Source organism: Rhagoletis pomonella, unplaced genomic scaffold (assembly GCF_013731165.1).
Source record: "Rhagoletis pomonella isolate Grant_MI unplaced genomic scaffold, Rhpom_1.0 Rhpom_scaffold_00004, whole genome shotgun sequence".
Taxonomy (NCBI): domain Eukaryota; kingdom Metazoa; phylum Arthropoda; class Insecta; order Diptera; family Tephritidae; genus Rhagoletis; species Rhagoletis pomonella.
Window position 1 is genome coordinate 45018075 of NW_023458558.1, and position 22300 is coordinate 45040374.

At 34.6% G+C, this 22300-nt stretch overlaps 4 protein-coding genes across 4 annotated transcripts; 2 read left to right on the forward strand and 2 right to left on the reverse strand.

Moving 5' to 3' along the window:
• Positions 1 to 8327: 8327 nt before the first annotated feature.
• Positions 8328 to 10971, reverse strand: LOC118737622 (replication protein A 70 kDa DNA-binding subunit). The gene is made up of 8 exons (XM_036468244.1): positions 10758 to 10971; positions 10425 to 10666; positions 9719 to 10365; positions 9538 to 9650; positions 9253 to 9479; positions 8917 to 9178; positions 8652 to 8846; positions 8328 to 8579 (listed from the first exon to the last, which is right to left on the reverse strand). Exons 1-8 carry the CDS (start codon positions 10794 to 10796, stop codon positions 8466 to 8468), a joined length of 1839 nt encoding a protein of 612 aa, XP_036324137.1. The 5' UTR covers positions 10797 to 10971; the 3' UTR covers positions 8328 to 8465.
• Positions 10972 to 13145: 2174 nt separating this feature from the next.
• On the forward strand, positions 13146 to 14271 carry LOC118737624 (pre-mRNA-splicing factor ISY1 homolog). Its single transcript, XM_036468246.1, has 4 exons — positions 13146 to 13228; positions 13299 to 13321; positions 13386 to 13546; positions 13604 to 14271. The coding sequence occupies exons 1-4, from the start codon at positions 13226 to 13228 to the stop codon at positions 14245 to 14247; spliced, it is 831 nt and encodes a 276-aa protein (XP_036324139.1). The 5' UTR covers positions 13146 to 13225; the 3' UTR covers positions 14248 to 14271.
• A 361-nt stretch (positions 14272 to 14632) lies between these two features.
• Positions 14633 to 19346, forward strand: LOC118737625 (ADP-ribosylation factor-like protein 8). Its single transcript, XM_036468247.1, has 4 exons — positions 14633 to 14921; positions 17448 to 17602; positions 17659 to 17820; positions 17880 to 19346. Exons 1-4 carry the CDS (start codon positions 14799 to 14801, stop codon positions 17998 to 18000), a joined length of 561 nt encoding a protein of 186 aa, XP_036324140.1. The 5' UTR covers positions 14633 to 14798; the 3' UTR covers positions 18001 to 19346.
• Positions 19347 to 20827: 1481 nt separating this feature from the next.
• LOC118737623 lies at positions 20828 to 22300 on the reverse strand (the record flags this gene model as incomplete). The annotated part of the gene is given in 2 exon segments (XM_036468245.1): positions 20828 to 22060; positions 22116 to 22300. Coding segments are annotated over 2 exon segments (1170 nt in total). The 3' UTR covers positions 20828 to 21058.

A 22300-nucleotide genomic window follows, 5' to 3' on the forward strand; every position in this document is an offset into this window, starting at 1 on the left:
TTATTTCCCAAACTTTTATTCGAAATAAAGTTCCTTAGACTTTTGTTCCTGTTGCGTTCTTTTCCAAAATGTTCCGCAGGCTTTTGTTCCCGTTTCGTTTTCTTAGAAATGGTACCGAAAGTATTGTTCGCAATTCGTTCTCTTTAGGAACGCCCTCCAAAGTTTCGTACTCATTTTAGTTTTGGTTTTGATGCGTTCTTGGGAACAAAACCACGGGAACGATATTTAGTTTTGATCATACCTTTTCTTCTCCATTCCTGATAAATATGCATATTGACAAGTTTTAACTATAGGGCTATTCAGGATTTTGTTACATTTCTAAATTCACAACAATAAAATGCAAATGTTGCCATGATAGCAAGCATAAAATTTGCAAATGCAAATCCAAGATTATTCGCCAAATTTTTTGTGGAATTTTATGTACTTCATTCTACAACAATAATCGTATAAATCGTATATTGATTTTTGAAAGTTGTTCGAGTTCGCTATACCAACTTCGAATCGCACTCGATTCGCTGAGAAAAATCGAAGTCGGAATGACGTTGGGTTTTTGTATAAAAAAAAAACAACTTCGATTTGAACTCGCCCTCGTTTTCTGCCAAATTAAGTTAGAGTCTGTAAAAAAGCTACCTACATAAGCAAGCAGATACACATACATTCATAAATACATATAACACTACTTATTCCTTAAATTTTGTTACTTCGAAAAATAAATTAGGTTTGGCGCCCGTAGGAGCTTCAACTTTATAAGGTAGGATGTAAATCTAATAAGGCTATCTTTTAACAACTATGTAGTTAAGCTGTTACTGAAGTTGTAACAAGCATTTTTATTTGGATAAATTTTGTCTGAGAGCTGTACATACATACATATATCATTTATTAAAACGCTTGAGTTATATGCTCTCTATTATTTAGTCTTTTTACCAAATTCGCTTATAAGTTATCTTCGTCAGCAGTTTTATATGTTAACTAAAGCCGGCGGAAGGTGCAGAGTTTTGTACAATAGCGGTCGCCCCTCGGTAGGCAATGTCAAATCTCCGATTGTACATATTTCTGCCATGAAAAGGAGTCTCATAAAATCCATTTGCGTTCCGTAGGCGGCAACTGCAGGTACGTCCCCTTTATGTGACAACATCAAGGTGCACACCACAAATCGGAGAAGAATACTCGGCCAAGCACTTAGCAAAAGTGTAAGCGTCAATTATGTAACTATTTACCAAATTTCTCCATCTACATACATATAAACCCACGCAGAGAAATTCTAATAAGCGAATAAGCCATGCTTTTCACTTGAAAATTCAAACTCTCAATACATTCTCTTCACCACAAGTACATGGACAAAATTATGTCCTTTTCAAGTACTACTATATTTGCAATGCATTTGAGGACAAATATATGTATGTATGGATTTATTTTATATGGACGACACAAAAGACTTACATTGCTCAAAAGTCAATAGATATGTATGTATATTGGAGTGTGCTCTTTCAGCAAAGAACCCAAGTTTATACAAGTTAACGGTTGTGTTTTGTTAAATAATTTTATATTTCTTTATTTTATTTTTAAAAGCATAAGGAAGTAAATGTGATTTGAGTGAATTGTATTTACTATTCAAATATAAAGTGCAATCCTTTTTTTTATAGAAAAACAAGAACAATAAATTTTCTTCACTAAAATTTAATAACAAACGAAAATATAAAATTACAGATTAAAATACATAAAACCATAAGTTACTAATTGCGCAAACGGCAAAAAAAGTAAAATTTAAATGTACAAACAAAGCACACACACACTCAACAACGAGAAAAATAAAAAAAAAGCCAATGCAAGCATTAAATTGCGAAGAAATCAGTCCCTTGGCCAAAACATATTAAATGAAAGTTTAACTTATGAAAATGCATTTTACAAAATTAGAAACATAGATGCATACAGCAATCGAACATAACTATTCGCATTATGCGTCGAAAGAGAAACAAACAAACAAAATTTCAACTGCCGTAGAATTGTGAGACGCGAATTGATTTTTATATATATTAGTAGCTACATAATAACTTCCAATTGATCTACATACATATGTGCATGTACAAGCAGGCGTGCATACAGATACATATAACGGTAAGAATAACCTCATAATATCAATGCGAATTGAAAAAAAAAGAAACTTAGTTAAAATAATGAAATAACATTAATTATAAAAAATGTATTGAGTATAAAAAATGAAATTAAAAGTTGTGAAAAATGCAAATTATTGCTGTAACGAAATCAAAGTTCTTCTAAGAAAAACCCCCAACGGAAAAAGAAAATAAGTGAAATAGTAAACTCTTAAAAAATTAAGTGGAATTGTAATCAAAACACCAATCAACACAATTTTATAAAAAATCCATTATTAAATAAATATTACAAATTATTATTGATATTGTAAAATAAAATACTATTAAATAAGGGACTGGACTGAACGGGCGTAAAGAACATATCCCAGTAGATAATTTCAGCAGCTAAAAGCCCCTCCATAAGAACCTCCTGAGCGTCACCACTTTGCATTCCTTTCTAATTTCTTTTCTGTATGGAATGCCACAAACTGAAGGGCTTTTGCTTTCGCTACTCGGTAGTGCTTCCTAAAAAATATCATTTTTCCTCGAGGTGTTTATTCAAGGTTCATATCACAATTGTTTCATTGCAACTTAAAATGCATATTGAAATTATTCTCAACGCTAAATAATGTAAGCTTATACATTGGCGTAAATTGTAAGTAGGTAAAAGCCCTTCCAGAAGGCATGCAGATAGGCACATTTTTAACCTTTTTTGGGTAAGCCTTTTAGACTGACTTGCCTTAAGTAGGCCGACGTGAATTATTTTCTGGGATAAAAAATACATAGGTACTACATATACATAACAAGGCAAACTTCGCATCCAAGTCGTCAGCAGACCACAAGTCTTATTGTAAATGCAGTCTCTTAACTCAATAAAATATAAATTACCTACTTCTATACCCTGAATGTACGCACATTGCTATTTGTATTTAAAAACAAAAAAACGTTCAAACTACTACCTACATACATACACGCATAAGAAATATATTTTTAAGCTAAAAACTAATACATATCCTTAATTCACAAAGGTCCTAACCAACATCCCTATCGCCAAGATGTCACTATTTCGGCACCATTGTCTGTTAAAAAGGCGATAGTAACTCATTGCAAAAAAAAAAAAATACCCTTTTAACGGATTGTTTTCTCTAAGTAGATATTCAAACGATAAATTTCTGTAACGTTTGGCAATAATTTAAATTTTAAAAAAGTATGTTTGTGTTTTCTTTTCACTCCGTAAACTTAGACATTTATGCTGCTAACGAAATCAGTTTAGGTATTGAAATAAAATTTTCTCTAAAAGAAATTCAAAACAAGGCAATTGTTTGCAGAACTCCAAATACTCTATTGCTATATTACCATTTATACTATAATGGCATATTACAATTTTTCCAATACAGGTAATAATGAAAAGTGTATATATTAAGCCGTATGCATAAAAAAACATTTTTTTAATTTTTCGCAGAGAATTTGATACCACATTCACATGAAAATCGCCAGCAAAGTAATTATGAAGTCTAGTACATAAACTTAAGTAATACACGTCATATTCAGAGTGCATAACGAATAAAATTATTATTTATTTAGAAATGCAAGCATCACAAGTAGATGAGCTTCGAACAGTCTCCAACATTTTAGAAGAATTGCGGTCATTGAAAGCACAAACTAATAATAATCAGTAGGCAAATCAGAAACTTGTTCAAAGATTGACAGAGGAGGTAATAACTCTTCAAACAGAGATTAATAAACAAATAATAAGTTTTTGTTATTTATGATTTAACTTTTTAATTTACTAATAAATGATTTTCACAGATATGTCGTGTCGAATTAGTAACTACCGCAATAAAAAATGCTGGCAGGGATGTTTTTTTTTATTTGACAGGAGAAGCAAAAAACATTATAAAAATAATATCAAAAACAGGTAGAGCTTTTTGAAAAGTGGCATGTAACTCCATTGTTTTTGGTAATAACACTTCACACTACCAAAATGTGTGAAAAAAGCCGTTTCGAAAAAAATGTTGGTCAGGACCTTTCTGAATTTCGGTAACGATATATTTTTCAATGGTTTTTATGTAAGTGCATTGCGTATTGTAATTGCAAAACTTTTCATAGAATTTATAAGGACTCCCTTTCGTTGTAATATATTTGGAAATTTTTCTTGTTGCAATCTAAATTTACGTATTCGCAAATATTTATATTGGTATGGCTAGTCAAATGTGCAAGGTTGAGGGATAATTGGGCGCCTTTGTTTGAGCTTGTTCGAGTTGCAATCACAACCGCTCAGTTAGACGATTATTTAAGCTTTAATGTATTACTTTAAATATGAATTTGTGGAACATTTTCCTAAATTTTCAATGCTGCCGTTCTGCCGCTTGTATTATGTGCCTCGAACAAGCGCAACTGTAAGCAAAAATTAGTATTTTTCCAGCGAATTTAAACTGATTTGGAAAATTTTTAATTTCATTGTTTAAGTTAAGTGCAAAAATATTAATAATTTTAACTATGCAAGTTAAATTATTTAATGTTTCATTGTATGTATGTATATCCAAAAATTAAAATATAATATCCCAATTTAAAAAATTAAAACGTATGTTTCATTGAATTGCTGGAATGCATTCGAATGGCAGGCTTTAGTCAGATATGTATACATCAGGTTACGTACACCCGACCTGGAAACATTTCATTGTGGATCTGTAACGTTCGTGAGGTTGCTCAAGCTATCAAGGAAGAAAATTGATTGATAAATAAAGTTTTGAGTGGTCAAATAAAAATGCGTAATAATTTCTTTACAAAATGTTTCCATCCAAATATATGATTTCAATGGTTCATACATGGCGTATGAGTAACATTCTTTACTAGTCATATTTCATAAGAAAAAACGAATTTATAACGCATTTTCTTATGACCATTTGCAGCTTCATTTAACAATCAATTTTCTTCGCTGATAGCTTGATGTTTTTGTAAACTTAAAAAAAAAATCTTTTATTTTAAAATTGTTTCCATGTTAAGATTTTTTCTTTGACTATGCAAATTTAACATGGAAATATCTTGCGAAAATTACCCAAAATTCAATTATAATTAATTAAATAACAAGATCGAATAAACATTCTAACTTGGTTAGAAAAATACCCTAAAGTCCACTGAAAATCAGCCATAAAATACCGCAAATGTATCGTTCACACTTTTAACAATGCTTTCTTAGAATCTTAATAGCATGTTAGTCTAGAAGGAAGAATCATTTGTTCCAAAAAGAGCTTACTTAAAAGAAAGCGCTCCCTAATGAGGCTTTTATGTAGCTAAAAAGAGTTAAAGGATAATTTTAGTTAGCAGACATCTATGTAAGAGCGTTGATCTTTATTTTTTACCTACCAATCAAGAAAACTCTATCAATTTTCGTAGGAAAAAATAGCGCCACTGAACATAGCCCAACACGCACTTCCCATTCGCCAAATATGGCGCCTTTGAAGATTTCTCTAAATGCAGACAACACCAACCGACACACTGCTTCCGCTCAGCGGCCAAATAAACCCCGCAATTATGTGCACTTGACAAATAATCAACCTCGACTATTTGTCAAAAATTTGCGCCTAAAACTATGCCGCTCAGATTTGTTTCTACTTGGCTAAATTCGTTGTGCGCCGTTAAAGCGCCTAAAATTAGATTTGTCTAGTGCACAGAATTCAGGCGAAAGTATGTATGTATATAGACACTGTCACACGGTCAGTATTTATTGACGTGATCCAAGTATCGCGATATTTATTGACGGTGTAGCACGCAGTATTGATGGATCGTGATCCATATCGCAAAATTTCTAAAAAAAAATTATCTGGATCGCGGATCGCAATATTGTCAATAAATAGCGTGTAGCACTTTCAAAACCCTACATAATGTGAACATCGAAAACGTATTCGCTATGCCAAGGCGAATTAATATAAGGTGATAGCAGGAGTACAAAAACAAAAATTTACATGTATTTTGTTTTTGCTTTGGCGGCATAAACTGTCAAAATCTGTAAGAGTGTGTGTAGAAATTCAAACAAAATTTTTCAATTTGATATCAGAAGCCGTGCGGCGAAACACATACACAAAATCAGCTGAGCTAGTAACACCACCTTATATAAATTCGCCTTGCGCTATGCTTTCGTTCTCGTTGCTTAACACCTTTCAAAACAAATTGAAAAAATTTTAATTAGCCATGGGAAATTTTAAAATAATTTGGAATGCATTATCTGGAAATTATCATACAAAATAAATATATTTTCTTGCATCATAATAAGCGTTCAGCACAAAAATTATACAAATACTGACGCGATAAATATTGAGCATGTAGCATTCGTGCGCGATCCATCAATCCATTAATATGGATCCCGATCCAAATATCGTCATAACAACTGACCGTGTGACAGAACCGTGTACATATATTTTTTTTTATTTTTTGGACGTTTGGGTTTGGATTTATTAGGTCTTTTTTTTGTGCCCACTTTCCAGCAAGATCCGAAACAATTGTTACGAGTTTTCCAAAAGAACAAAATTTCCTCTAACGAATGCCTTTCTTGAATAATTTTCTTTCTAATTCTGGATTTCCACTAAGCATTAAATGGCAATAATTGTAATGACAAAGTTAGGAATTAAAAAATAAACGTGTCATTAGGTTCAAAAAATATTCATTCAGCTCATTTCCACATGGCATTTTTTAAATGGCACAATTTTTTGTCATTCCAATGCCAAATTGAAATTCGACATAAATTGCATAAATCTGTATGTAAATCGGTTAATTTTAAGGCTATTTAAAGCTCCCAAACACATACATAAAAGATATATGTATAAGAAAACAGATGTGCTATCTAGCCAGCAAAATATCCGGAAACTTATTCGAAAATGGAAAGAATTTCGTATAAAAACCTGATGTTTCATCCGTTGTCCTGAAATTTGTTGATTCAATTTTTCGCTGAACGTTGAAAACGATTTCATTACGAACTTCACAGAAAAAAAACCATTTTAAGATTCACCAATAATTTAAATTTTAATAAATATGTATAACCTGACAAGCGTGAACAACCTCATTGCTTTGCAATAACATGACATTGCTCGGATACGAAAAATTAAGAAAAATAGAAATCGTTTTCTGAACGCTTCCGGATATGAAAAATGTACGAAAACTGCACTTTCGGGAAAATGTACGTTTCTCTACTCCCCGAAATTGAAAGCGGCATATATATATGTACATAAATTTTAAATATCGCCGCCTCCAAACCATACCATGCTAGACTTAGCTGATATTGTAATTTCCTTGAAAACTAAATTTCTGCTCCAGAACACAAAGTTAAATCAATATACAGATAACAAATTTCAGCAGCACTTCTTGATCCGTATATATAAAGGTGGATACGTTCGCATGCATTCGGATCGAGAAGTGGTATCTAGATTCCACCAAAATCGAAATGTGAAATTGCATTTTATTTTATCAAGCCTATGATGGAATCCTAGGTACGTAAAAGTAAAGTCTTGTAAAACATGTTTTTTTTTATCATGATTTTTGGCCACCAAAATCGAAATGCGAATTTGAGTTTTATTCTATCAAGTTAATGATGAAATCCTATGTACGTAAAAGTAAAGGCTTGTAAAACATGTTTTTTTTATCATGATTATTGGTCATATTATGTATGGCGACTGATAGCCGATGAGCAACCATATACTAAAATTCCTATTACGTATGGAAACTGGCTTAAGACTGTCGGCTACTGAGTCTAGTAACGCAATTTTTTGTTTCCCGCTTATGACGATTTTGTTTTTTGTTTACATAAATTATTATATACCTTGGGGGCAAAGTTACCAATTACTTCGAAATGTGCATGCCGAAATAGTAAATTCGGATGTTGTCTGCGCTTTTCTATATACTGAGATTAATCGGTATACATAATACAAAATACAATACTGATAGCCACGGCTACTAGACCACTAGACCCCAGTTGTTGTTGTTGTTGTTGTAGCAGCATACAAATTCCCCCAAAGAGTTTTTGGGGAGTGTTGCTGGAGTGACAGTCCCTGGCCAGATATAAATCTGGGTTGTTCCGGTTACGTAGACCCGACTGTCGTGGGAACGACTAGACCCCAGTCGCCAATAGGGCCATATGTCTACGCCGCCCTTTATTTGCAGGTAAAAATTTCAGTTATTCAGTTTGAAGACTTTTACCACGACCTGATCGCTTCTTGCACGCATGTGTAAATGTAAAGGGCAGTGTTTACAAAACACACCCATGGGCTCATATTTTATTGAGAGTTAAAAAGTTTTAAGTTCGTATAGCATAAAAATGCTTTAGTAACACGAGCAAATAGAAATAAACATAAATATAAATAACTTAAACAATTTTAATTCAATTCAATTTTTGTTGATGCCAGTTAACTCCTTCAGATTGTTTATCAAATATTTGTTGTATTCCTTGTAATCTACGGGAGCGACAGATTGTACTGTCAATTTATTACGTTGCATGTCCTGGAGAAATTAAAAATAAGCCCAAATTACATATTCGTGCTTAGACTATTCAAATAATGAGTGTCTACTCACACCAAACATTTCCATTTTGCTGCGCAATTTGAAAATATACGAAGTAAAGTTAATCGACGAAAGTACTTCTTCACCTTCAGGGGGATTGTTTTCTAAGAGTTCACCTATTTCCTGAGATGAACGTTTCAGCATTTGTTCAGCGACTTCGCTAAAGCAAGTGACCCAGCGGTTTGAGGTCCAATCACCGATACTCATCTGATTTGAAGAAAAATTTAATACATTTTAATAAATGGTTTACGCTTTCGGAGTAATCTCATTATTTTACATTTATTAAAAGTCTATATTTGAAGTTAGGAAAAACGGCGTTACAACGCTCACAGCGATAATGTCCATTGTTCTCGTCAATGACTTTCTTATTGCAGTCCTGCTGCGGACAAGCCTTGTAAAATGCGTTTTGACTTTTAACAATGTGCACAATGCCTTTGCATTGAAAGTAATCAGCCTTGTCGCCGGCGCCTAAATTCCGAATACGTGCCTCATGGAATGTTAACCATTCTGTGCTAAAGCCACCACCAGCTCCACCAGTTCTAACGTAAAGAGGTTAGTTTATAAAATGTAAAAATGTGTTTTTGAAACGTTTAGTGAGTTTTAAAATCCAAACCTGGTTGAAATCATATTTGATATATGTTCCCCACCACCGTTATCAAACCAACCACGCAATTTATGTCCTTCAGGAATGTCTGGGTTTATTTTCATTACAGAGCCACTTCCCATGCTAATGCTTTTACCACCATTGAATTCTGTTACACGTGCACCTTTCACTAAAATCACTGGCTGCACATAGCCATCGAAGTTAACAGCTTCATCGCCCCACAAAGTTAAATTTACCTTGGTATCCAAAAGTTGTTTACAATCCGGATTTATTAAATATTAAATTTTTACTTACAGCTGCATTGCTCGAATCAACGAGTACCAGCTCACGCTTCTTAAATTCTTTATTAGTTGTACGAGAAGTAAAAGTTTGTAGCTCAGTAACTTCTTTGCAAATACCAATTGTATCTAAATTAGAAGAAATTTTACACGTAAGCAGGTACTTGATTTGTAATCAGCTGTAAATCTGTACTCACCGATACTTGTACGAGGCTCAAGATTGGCCACCTGAGATATTGGTACCAAATCGTACTTTATTTCTGGAATATCACTGTCGTCTTCCTCGCATGCTTGGATCATTGTTTCCCCAGTCAATGTCATTTCATAGTCATTTTTCAGTGATGTAAACTGTTTATTTGCCGGTTTAAGTTGACATTTTGAAATGAAGTAGACGCGATCAACTTCGATTAAATCGTAGAATTTCTCAGCCTGCTCACGAAAAGCAGTCGCGCGTATTTCTCCTGACTCGTCCATTAAATCCATGCTAAAAAGCTTGCCCTCACCTTTTGCATTGCTCCAGGTGCGCATGGGACCCTTGGCCGTAACACGTGCCTTAATAACCCACTTATTTTGATATGGGCTCAGGCTAGAGATTGGATGCGTAAGCCCAGAGTTCAGTGACTGATTCAACATACTATTGTTATTGTTGTTGTATAGGGACGGTTTTGTATCGTTTTTAAATGAATTTGCCGGAGCATTTGGCTTGGGGGCAGTACTACTACTTGAATTGGCTTTATTACTTTGAGCAGCGGCATCCTCCGTGTAAGAAACGGGTGTTCCAATCTTTCTGCCTACTTCCGCGCCTGGGTTTAGAACACTCAACTCTAGTATTATTAACACACGCCTTTTAAATAATTTTAATATGAAATAATATGAAAAACGAAAATATTATAATTCCCTTACTTGCCAGCATCTTTCGCATTAACTACTGATGTTATATATTTGTCCACTTGGACTATAGTATATTCCGCAAGCTTTCCTTCGGCATGCAAATGATTTAGTTGCGTTGCTAACATGGAATAACTGTTGATATATTTGCCGTCGGAAATCAGCAAGCGCAGGCGATCTGTTTCACCACCGGTGATTTTCTTTGTGCCCAATATCTGCAAAATAGGTTTATCTACTTCTTCCCCTCGCATTATGCGCTATTGAATCGAAAGGAAGAAAAATTGCAAATTATGAAAGGTACATATGTAGGTAGGTATTTCACAAGGAGGATGCAGCTCATATACATACTTCAATAACGCCGGTGGACAATGGAGTTATTCCTGCCATGATTAACTAAATAATTTATTGTGAATAAAACTGTTTCTTATGCGTTTTATTTTTAGGTATTTTTGAATATTTCACAAAACTTTAAAGTTGCTCGCCACTTTTTTGCAAACGCAATAGAAATTTCGCAAACGCTGTCAATCGATTTTAAACAGGCGGGAATAGGAATGGAATGACTTTAAGCACCCCGATTCGACTAAAATCGACTCTAACTCGATAACGTTTTGAGTTTTGTCTACTAACTTGGACGTTACACAATCAAGAACTTTATTTGAGGAATAACTCGAGCAAGCAGGAGTTTTAGTTTTTTTGCGTTTCACAATGTAGGTAGGGTAAAAGAGAAGGCACGCCCCTGTTGCACACTTTCGCTACAATTATAGCAAGTGGTCCTTTCTTATTATCTACGTTCTTTGGTATTACTTGTCAAATTACATGAACTAAAAATAAAAAATCACGCCATCAAGCCAGTAGCCCGTTATAATCGCATTTAGGAAACAAGTTTGGCGATTTTGACACTAGCTGTTTGTGTACATTTGTTCGTTGCTTACATTTGGTGGTGGCTTTTTACTGGAAATTACTTCGTTTTCGCTTGTGACAACGTGTATACACATAAGGTAAATAATTATTTAACACAACGACATGATTTATAGAAAAATTTTTATAATATAAATGATTACACATGCGTTCAACAATTACCCAGTTTTCTTCGTTCTCTTCGTTGTTTACTTCTTACAACAAAGATGGCGTCGAGATTTCATCAGCTAGAAAATAACGTTTTTCTTTCTTTCCTCAAGGCGTGATCTCGTGTCTTTCATGGTCAAATTGTTGTGTAAAGTAGGCGTCCCGACTATGATAAAGACAATACACTTTTCAGAAACCACCGCTAGTGTCTTACGGTCTCCATTCACGCAACAACAAGTAAACAAGGTCGAAAGAGTACAATACAAATTCTGCAAGTGTTTACGATATTTCATACATGAGGAGGAGTCTATCAGCGATCTGTATAAGAATTTCAATATTGGCATCCTGGCTGGCCGCAGAAGAGGGGCTGATTTGAGTTTCTTTTGCAAAACTAGCAGTGAAGAGATCAAATAACAATTCAGCCTCATTTCGTAAGTCGTAAATTAGGCTAAATTATACGACCCGACAACATTGGCATTGTTTACTGACAATACTGTCACGTCAATTGCAATACATGCACACTTTTTCGCTAATACATGCATACTTTTTCAATTGTCTAAATCACTGTCTTGATTATTTTGAAGACGTATGCAGACAATATTTTGAAGTCTTGTGCAATAAAGAATAATTAACAACAGATACTCATCCGATGACAACATGCTAACAAACGAATGCAGCGTTTACACACACACAATACAAAGAGGTGACTGAGCGTTTATTTGAACGTTTGCGGCCAAAACATAGCGAACCTCACTCACACATACGCAATGCTTGACGTATTTATTTGATTGTCTCCTTGGCGCTATAGGGTGTTAAATCACAATGAGACTATCGATGTTCGATTTATCAAATTAAGACATCGATGTTTTTAGGAAAGCACTATTTTAATTTGGATCCATGTTTATAATTTTTTGTTAAGGAACGAACTAAATTTTAATAAAAAAATAACAAAAATGAAATACGAAAAAAGATAATTGTTTTAATAGTCGATATGTGGAGGGTTTATATTTTGAAAGGAGGTGTGTAATGTATTTTCAATTCATCCTCGGCGAGTCAATACTTCGTTATATACTTATGGCAACTCTAGAGCGTTCTGAAGTTTATCGCTCATTCTCTTTCTCTCGCTGTTCGCAGTGTTCATCCTACTTGACGTTTCAATTTGTGGAACATTCTACGTAATTCCTAGAACATTCTGCATATTTCTCGTTGTTCGCTTCCCGTTGCCGCAGTATTCGCCACAATATTCTCTATATAAATTAAAATCTTTGATGAATTAAATTTTTTCTCCATCTCCGATGTTTTCAGTACGCAAAAATTATAATAAATAGCGAAGAACAAGAACAAGAAGTAGAGCTGCCAAACGAATTATTAGTGTGTGGTGTGGAAGCAGAGTAATTCACGAATTACTTAGGCTGCGTTTCTTTATACATTCCGGATAATCCCATTTTACAACCCGAATAAACAGAATGCGTTTGAAATATACGTTAACATATCATCAGGAACGTTCTAAAGAATCAATTTAAAAAAAGTTTATTCCAAACGTTGAAAATGAATAATAAATGCAGGCCTCTGAGAGCGATTTACGAATGTGGAAACATCGTATAAACATTAATAACAACATCGACAAACATCGATGTTTGAAGAAACGACCATCGATTTTACTCGATACATCGACGTTTTTTACATTTCTAATTTGACATAAACAAGAGAAAGTGGTTTCGCTTGTTTTGGCACGGTGGCGAATTGTAAAAATGGTAATAGTATTATATTAAATATATACAAAATAATTATGATTTTACTAATAATGCTTTTATTCTCCCACAGGCGCGTAATGCGGAAAAGGCAATGTAAGTCACTTCCGATCCAATTCTTGCTTAATACTTTAATAAACACTATTTGCTCAACTTTCAGGACGACGTTAGCCCGTTGGCGTGCCGCCAAGGAAGCTGAATCTGGCGAAAAGGACAGACGTCCGTATTTGGCATCGGAATGTACCAGTCTCCCTAAGTGTGAAAAGTACCGTTTAGAGATTATCCGAGAAATATCTAAGAAAGTAGCACAAATTCAAAACGGTATGAAATGCAAGAATGCGTAAATACATTTTAATTTTTATTTTCCCAATTTCATAGCCGGATTAGGTGAATTCCGAATAAGAGATTTAAACGATGAAATAAATAAATTGCTGCGAGAAAAGCGACATTGGGAGAATCAAATTTCCGCTTTGGGTGGTCCACATTATCGACGCTATGGACCAAAAATGTTCGACGCCGAGGGGCGAGAAGTACCAGGCAATCGTGGTTATAAGTATTTCGGTGCAGCGAAAGACTTACCTGGTGTGCGCGAACTCTTTGAACAAGAGCCACCGGCACCTCAACGTAAAACACGTGCAGAACTGATGAAAGACATCGATGCTGAGTACTATGGCTATCGAGACGACGATGATGGTACTTTAATACCAATGGAGGAACGAATTGAACGTATAGCTATTCAAAATGCCTTGCAAGAGTGGAAAGAAAAAATGGCTCGCGATGGACATGTTGATGAAGAGGAAGAAGAGGAGATATATGGTTCGTTGAAGGCAGCCGCCGAGGATACTGAAGGAGATAGTGAAACCGACAAATCGACAAGTATAATAGTGGGAAATGATCCTATGGAAATGTTAGCACCCCGTTTCACAGCACATGTACCCGTACCAACGCAAAAAGATATTGAAGAAGCATTATTGAGGAAGCGAAAGCAGGAGCTGTTAGAAAAATATGTAGGGACTGACTAAAATAAACAGTTTAGCTGAGCAACATTGTATTTTATTTTTTAAAGTGGCATCAATCAGTCTAATTTAAAAGGAATTTGACTGGAATTATCTAAGTACCATTACATTGATTGCGTAGGTTACTACAAATAGCAAATATTGGAACAGAATGCAATCTAAGTTTTTTTTAAGATATTCATTGATTTCTTCTATTATATTAAACTCGAATTTTTTGGATATCCGTGGTTAATATTCTATGACAATTTTTGAAATTACTGCATGAATGTGGTTGTGAAAAGTCTGGAATGGCCCTAATTCGACTGCCGTAAAAGGGAACTGTTTTGAGGGACGCGCAATTCCCCTTTTGTTAAAGTTCAACAGCACTTGTCGTTGATTGTCATAATTGTCAAACTAGACAATTCTTCTTCTTCTTACACCTCAATTCAACAGCACAGTAGAAAAAATAAAGGAAAAATTTGTCAGGCTGCATCTGGTGTAAAGGGAAAAGTGAAAAAGGCTTCAAATAGCGATTAATAAAGGATTTTTATATAAATTAATAAGAAAATAGTGCAAGGATGCTGGCATTAATCAACAGAATTTTGGATTGGTTTAAGAGCATTTTCTGGAAAGAAGAGATGGAATTGACGCTAGTGGGACTGCAGTTTTCAGGCAAAACAACGTTCGTGAATGTTATTGCAGTGAGTATTGTGCGGATTTGTGTGTGCACACCCAAATTTTTGCTACCACCCACAGACGTTAACCAGCATTTGTGAACGCATAAAAATTCGTCAATGTCCCACATAAATAGCATGTACATATTATACTTGGCTTTCCCTATAGCAATCGCTTTTTTCTATCTCCTGCTGGCGAAACTAATATTCCTTGCTACCGACCAATGCCACTCCTCACCGAAAATTCAGTCATTGACTGCGACGCCATAGCTGACCATTTGATGTTGTTGCCTTGCGTCACTGCCCCATAACTGTCAACGTTCTTTGTAGCTGTCAATCTGCAGTTTGGTTATTGTTCTCTAATTTGTTTATATGTTTTTATTATTATAATTTACAATTGTTCTAATTATGATTACATATTAGCTTTGTCCCAGCTGTTACAAACAGACGTTTGGTCTACATAATCATACATTGTTAAGCTTCAAATTACCCCCAGAAGACCCCATCTACTTTTTAACGACGATGTACTTGTGCGTTGTTTTTGCTGAACTCAGTTCTTTGAAGAAGTAGGCTTATTTTGCAGCCGTTTTGTAGTTAGATTTTCTTGGATAGATGAGGATTGCAAAGCCTTCACAATGTTTAGATACAATTAACAGTTTTTATAACGTGTAGAGAATAGTAAAAGTCATAGAAGGTTGTAAGTTGCCTTTCCATTCTGATTTTATTAAGTATTTTGGGTAGTGGTCATTTGTAAGTGACTCATTAGCTTTGATTTTGTTGCTTTTGTTAGCGATAACATGCTCCAATGAATATAACCCTCTGTTTGAATGTAATAATCTGTATGTAAAAATAAGATTATGTGAGTGGATGTAGGTGTTATTGTAAGATTGGGTAGATCATCTTATTTCCATACATATATACGCATATCGCAAGCTTAAGAGTGGAAAGGTGATAAGTCCGATTTTAAAAAATTTAAAGGAGAGGAAATTTCTTCAAGTATTTCGTAAAACGGTGAATACAAAATTTTGGCTGTTTACGGCAAAGCAAAACTACATATAAATCAGAGGGTTTCGATCTTTATTTAAAAATTTTGTACTATTTTGGCATCATCGGATTTCCCTTTCATTGAAAATAAACGACAATAAATAAAAAAATACCTTTATCTTTTTCGAAACAATGCGTTTTTCATTCCTCTAGCCTCCTGTATCAAAATATGAGTTTTCATAAAAAGTGGACTTAACAACTTTTCACTCTAAGCTACATATGATGTTTAAGTAGTATATTTTTAACGCTTTGTTGCGAGATGTAGCACATTAGATTAATTCCTTAAAGCGAGGTACTTACCCAGTTTAGTGCAATAGTTAATTATTACTTACTAAATACTTTTTCGAATTCGAGGAGGTACTGGAATTTAAGTTTAATTTCATTATTTTTTCAATACTCTCCAAAGAAATAAAAATATTAGATAGGTAATTTTTATGTTAAGATAACGATTTATATATCGTTTAAAGTACAAAAGCGCGTATCGTGGTTCTGGAAAACCTCGTAACTGACATTTGTGCAAAAAAAGATATTTGCTTACCCGAAGCTCCTATCAACAAGCCCTTACAGGCTAACCTAATATTCGCGGCTTGCGTTTTGGTACGCATGCCGTCGAATTTGTTTTTTTGCGTCACCCGAAATTGACTTGCATGCGTTTGCATTTGATTTCATTGAGCGAAACGTCAAATCAAAATGTCACGCAGAACAAAAATTGGAAATTGAGTTAGCTTCATACGCACGCCGTTCAATTTCGGTTGATCTCATACAAGTTGCAGGTTAGCCTGTTATGATTTATACTAAAATATCGATACTTAGACATAAGAAGAAGCGATAACTAAGTTTAAAAAAGAGAACCGTTTTGAATTATGACAAGTTTTACTCTCTCCTATAAAATTTCGGCAACCTCACATACGAGGATTTGCATTTTCTTGATACGCGGCTTTGTACTTTAAACGACGATATGTGTTTAATTTTGATTGCTTTGTCTAACTTGATGTATGAACAATAGCGTGGATTGGAAACTAGACCTTTCCAACTACCAAGATATCGAGACTGGGCGGATCGGAAACCCGGCCTTTTCGACCACCCAGGAGATATCAAGATACGGAGAAACGCGAAAAGTATAAAAAATAATTAGATACATTAAAAACCTAAAATAATAAACAATAAATGAACGGATTGGAAGCTAGGCCCTTCCAACCGCCACGACAGCGCGACTGGGCGGATCGGAGACTCGGCCTTTTTGACCCCCCAGAAGATATGAAGATACGGAGAAACACAAAATGTATAGCGCGGATTGGAAACTCGACCTTTACAACCGTCTACACAACTCCCGGCCAATGGCTGGCAATACATTGGTATAAAATAATTACAGTGATAAAAAATAATATTATTTAAAAAATTTTCCTTACATCATATATTTAATCTAATTCTAAAAATGTTAAATATTTGTTATGTCTTACAGACTGTAAACAAAACAAAAACAAATAAATAAACTTTGTTTCTTTTCAGTCGGGGCAATTCGCTGAAGACATGATACCCACTGTAGGTTTTAATATGCGTAAGATTACTAAAGGTAATGTTACCATTAAAGTTTGGGATATCGGTGGCCAGCCAAGATTCCGATCCATGTGGGAGCGATATTGTCGTGGTGTCAATGCTATTGTGTAATTATTTGATTTGATTACAACGAACAACGATTTTTTAACTATTTTATTTTCAGGTATATGGTGGATGCGGCTGATCTAGACAAAATGGAGGCATCCCGAAACGAACTACATTCTTTATTGGATAAACCTCAATTGGCGGGTATACCTGTACTAGTATTAGGCAATAAACGTGATCTTCCAGGTGCACTTGATGAAACTGGACTAATTGAGCGAATGTGAGTGTATTTAATCTACATATATTTTAACATAGGAAATTATCTTTTTTGTTTAATAGGAACTTAGCAAGTATACAAGACAGAGAAATTTGCTGTTATAGCATTTCGTGCAAGGAAAAGGACAACATCGACATAACGTTGCAATGGTTGATCGCACATTCGAAAAGCCAAACCCGTTAGAAAAATATGCCAATAGTTTACTAGTGCTGTAAAGTGCAAATTAATGTGGCGTGAGCATATGAATGTAAGACAATGAAATGTGAATCATAAACAAATTCAAATTTGAACAAGTAACAACAGTTTGATATATGGTCGAAAATTTAAACCCAATTAGACATTTTAATTATAAAAAATAAAAGAATTCATTGCTATACTTTGTATGAATTAAATGAGACAAACGTATGCAGGTGTGATTACGCATGATACTCTGTATGTAGATACTACTGTATTCGAATGAAACGTATTGACAAACGTGCAAATATTCGAAACTGAACTAAATAACAGAAAATCGTAACCATAAATAAATAATGGTACATACATACATTTCCAATTGTGCATTTGTGATTAGGATCTAGTCTCTGAATACGATTTCTTAAATTGCAATAGAAATACCTTGATTAAAAAAGAAAAATGTGTTGTCATATTTGCTTTTGCACGTTAAGCTCATTTAGTACAAAGTTGAAAGTGAAATTAGTAACCAAAACAAACTAAATTCAAATCGAGGGTATGTCTATAACGTTTCTTTCGGCCCTATAGTATACAAATGTTTGGAATTATCCATGGTTATTCCTTGAATTAAAATTTACTTGTATACATTTTGTTGTCTCAACTCTGCAGTGTAGTCTACGTCAAGTAAATATATATTTTTCTAGCGATTGGTGTGAAAATATAATATACCTATATATCTATATGTTATTTATAATTACATCTTTAATATCTATTCATTTCATTTATATTATTTCGAATTTGTAGGCTACAACTCACAAAAGATTGCTAAGAACCTACATTTATACATATGTACATAAGTTCTTGGACATACCTTAAATATATTTTAATTTTTTCATTGCTATAAGCGCAAATCGGTGCATAACAAAAAATAAATAAAATAAAAATAAAGGAAAAACATCAAATTATTGTCGCAAGATACTGTACCAAGTGCATTACAAAATGAATGATATCGAAATGTGAAATACAATTATTCTGTATTGGTTGTATGTATTTAAATACGATAACAGACAAGAACTCAAGAACGCCTTTCCCATATTAAATATGCATTGATGTATAGTATATTGTCCTTTGTGTTTATTATGCAAGTGGACCTATGTACAAACATCTGTGCTACAACATTTAGTTTATGAGTTTATTTATCGATAATTTCCAATTCCACACTTGATTATAGTATAGCGATGAAAATGTGCGACGTTCTAAAACTGTAAAGCTTAATAAAAACAAAAAGATAAGTGAAAGTAAACGATTATATATGAACAATTCTAAGTAAAATAAATAACTTTAAATAAAAGCCTAAATAGTCGTTCTTAAATGATATTAAAAATCTAACATCCTTCCCAAAATCTTCTAAAGGAAGACAATTTGTTTACATAACGGTGACGAAAATGTAGCCATATGGACCTACACGTTTTGAGGGATTTCGGCGGGGGTTAAATCGCCGAAACAATAGCCCTTGGTCGGCTAAAACATGAGTTATTCCGGTACGTAGAACCGGCTGTCGTGGGAATGTTGTGGGAAGCTGCAGACTTGCCAAAACACGTCACTCAGGACAGCGACAGGATGCCTTCTGATGTGGCCGCAACACCACCTGCACGACGAGGCCCATATATTCCCCGTTAGGGAGCGTAACACAATGCTCTGCAAGCAATTTCTAGTTGGGAGCCACGGACGTAGTAACCCAAGCAGACAACTGCTTGCAGAAGAGCCCTCGCCCAGGCACGTCACGAGGCATCTCTACGAACTGACGGACGAAGTCCAGAGCTTTATCAAACAACCTCTGGACCCTACAGCTTATCGACAGACTTTGAACGTCATTCACTGAGAGGCAGTCTCGAGTATGTAGACTACAACAAAACAACAACAATTCGTTTATGCCGATAGTTTTAATTCGAACCGAAGACATTGCATTTTTTCGATTTGAGCCTAAATTACCGGTTACTTGTAACCGAACGCATTTGTAAACCGTTATATCGTCATAAACTAAAGACAAAACCTTTTACCTTTGGTTGATGAAGTTGAACGAATAACCGACGCGTTCAGATACAAGTAGCAAGCCATTTAAGTACAAGAGGAGAGACTTATGCCTTGTTGAAAGTAAACGGCTCATTTATTAGTTTTGCTGGTGTTGCAGATTCATTTTGCAACAGTATTAAAATAACTACGTGCTTTTTGTACGACATGGTCTACCTAAACATACATTCTTATATTAGCACATTTTATCTAGTCTTAATCTGAATGATAACTGCTAACAACTGTATGTGCATAAATATGTGTCAAAGGCCAATGGCAGGATGAATGTGTGCAAATCATTTTAATACCACCAACAAAGTATTAGCTGCAACTATAAATTTTAATTTGGCATTATTTACACTTTTTAGATGTGCTCTGCGGTAGAACACGACGATATGAAGCTAATTAGTTTTCAAGTGGCAATGTTATATTTTATGATTCCAGGAAATATAAGTATACAAAAACAAGCAGTCACAGTTCCTCTGCGGGGCATGCTTTTGCAACTTCCGTTCAGTTTTTGAGTTGTTAAATAAGCATACTAGCGTATATTAACGTGTCGTAGTACCAAAGTGCTTCTTTTGCGGTACTTATGTATACAAAGGTTTGCATTATATTGATGTAGGTGAAAGTGGTTGAATTCTAACAGTAAAATGACAGCATGGAACTATTGTCGGCAGCATAATGTACACAGGCTTGTACATAAACGTAAGAGAAAATATTCATCATATATAATCAATACAGCTCAAAACACGAAAATACTGCATTTACGGCAACCCATTGGCTTTTGTTTATTAAATATGAAGAAAAATTTAAAAATATGCAATATCAAGCAAATATTCAGACTTTTTAGTACTGAGAAACAGGTATGAACAAACAAATAAATTTTTTATACGTAAATATGTAAAAAAATTATTGCTATAGCTTACTTTATAGAAGTAATTAGCTAAAATATTTCAAGACATAATTAACTGCTGCCTTTCTACATGTCGCTTTGCTTTCTCTATCCAATGGTAAAATTGTCATCGTTAGCATTTTCCAATCGTGCTCTGTGGGATTTCATTGAATACTCTTCTGATTTTGTGTGTAAATTTCTTTTGTTTTTAATACAACTGAGTGGTGTTCTTTTATTCGTATTGCCGTGCGAATCTTTTTGTTGCATTTTCAACTTTCTTTCTACGTTCGAGTTCGCTACAACATTTTCACAATCTTCAAACACACGCTGCGGAGACATTTCTTCATCTATGGGTGTGCGACGTGTTAGCGAGATTTTCTCATTGACGTGTGTTCGGCGCATACGTTTATGTGTAATTTTCCTAAAAAGCTGACCTTGGCGATCAGTTTTACTTGAATCGATTTTTTGGTGGGGTGAAGTTGCCTCCCGATTAGGCGTGCCTAGTGAGCAAAAGCTGCTATTACTCATATCCAGCGAAAGAGTGGCCAAAATGCTTTCCAACAAGATGCTTTCATGAGTTTCATCCTCATCATCGTTAAATATTATTGGTGTGCGATCGACTCCTATTGTAGGAGAGCGTGGATCAATTTCGTCTTGTAAAATCTTTGGCGAAAGTGTCAATTCTGATGGAAGGGACGAAGCCTCTACCTCGGAGTTAGAATTTTCTTTTAGGCAATCTAGACTTTCGTTTACATCCTTAATCACGGCATTCAGTTCTTCATAAGCTGCATCAGATTCAGTATTTTCCCCCGACTCAGGCGTACTAAGTTTTGAATCTTGATCAAATTTTGTATCAGTATGTACAAACGTATGAACTTGTGTTTCCGCAAATAAATCAGCAAAAGTATCATCCAAGTTTAGGATTTTGTCTTGTGAATCATCAAAAGAAATAGAAGTACGATTGAATTGATAGCCGGGTGAACGGGGATCGTTCAAATTATAAGAAAATCCTTTGAAAAAACGTTTACGTAGCTGTCCAACTGCGCTTTCAGTTTGGTTCACTTTGGCAATATGTTCACTTTCTGAGCATTGATATGTGGCTGAAAAAATCTGTAAAGATGTTACTTGAAGAACTCTATGAAAAACCAAGCAGGTTTCTACGTACACTGATTGGTGTTCTGCAGATATTTGGCGAACGCGGGTCCTGCACATCTACGTTTTTCTCGCAGTCATTTGCCTCATCCATGTCAACAGGCATACACACTTTACCAGCTATAACTGTGGGCGTTTCTGGCAAGTAGGTCCCCTCAATTTTAGTTTGCCTAGCACCCATTATAATAAGAAAATAAT

Excerpts from the sequence above, each read along its gene's own strand:
- LOC118737622 (XM_036468244.1), bottom strand. The coding sequence starts at position 10,796 with ATGGCAGGAATAACTCCATTGTCCACCGGCGTTATTGAA. Across the intron at positions 9,179-9,252 it reads TCAAATATGATTTCAACCAG|AACTGGTGGAGCTGGTGGTG; the intron begins GTTTGGATTTTA and ends TCTTTACGTTAG. Across the intron at positions 8,580-8,651 it reads GCAAAATGGAAATGTTTGGT|GACATGCAACGTAATAAATT; the intron begins GTGAGTAGACAC and ends TAATTTCTCCAG.
- LOC118737624 (XM_036468246.1), top strand. Across the intron at positions 13,322-13,385 it reads CGTAATGCGGAAAAGGCAAT|GACGACGTTAGCCCGTTGGC; the intron begins GTAAGTCACTTC and ends CTCAACTTTCAG. Across the intron at positions 13,547-13,603 it reads AGTAGCACAAATTCAAAACG|CCGGATTAGGTGAATTCCGA; the intron begins GTATGAAATGCA and ends CCAATTTCATAG.
- LOC118737625 (XM_036468247.1), top strand. The coding sequence starts at position 14,799 with ATGCTGGCATTAATCAACAGAATTTTGGATTGGTTTAAGAGCATTTTC. Across the intron at positions 14,922-17,447 it reads CGTTCGTGAATGTTATTGCA|TCGGGGCAATTCGCTGAAGA; the intron begins GTGAGTATTGTG and ends GTTTCTTTTCAG. Across the intron at positions 17,603-17,658 it reads CGTGGTGTCAATGCTATTGT|GTATATGGTGGATGCGGCTG; the intron begins GTAATTATTTGA and ends TTTTATTTTCAG.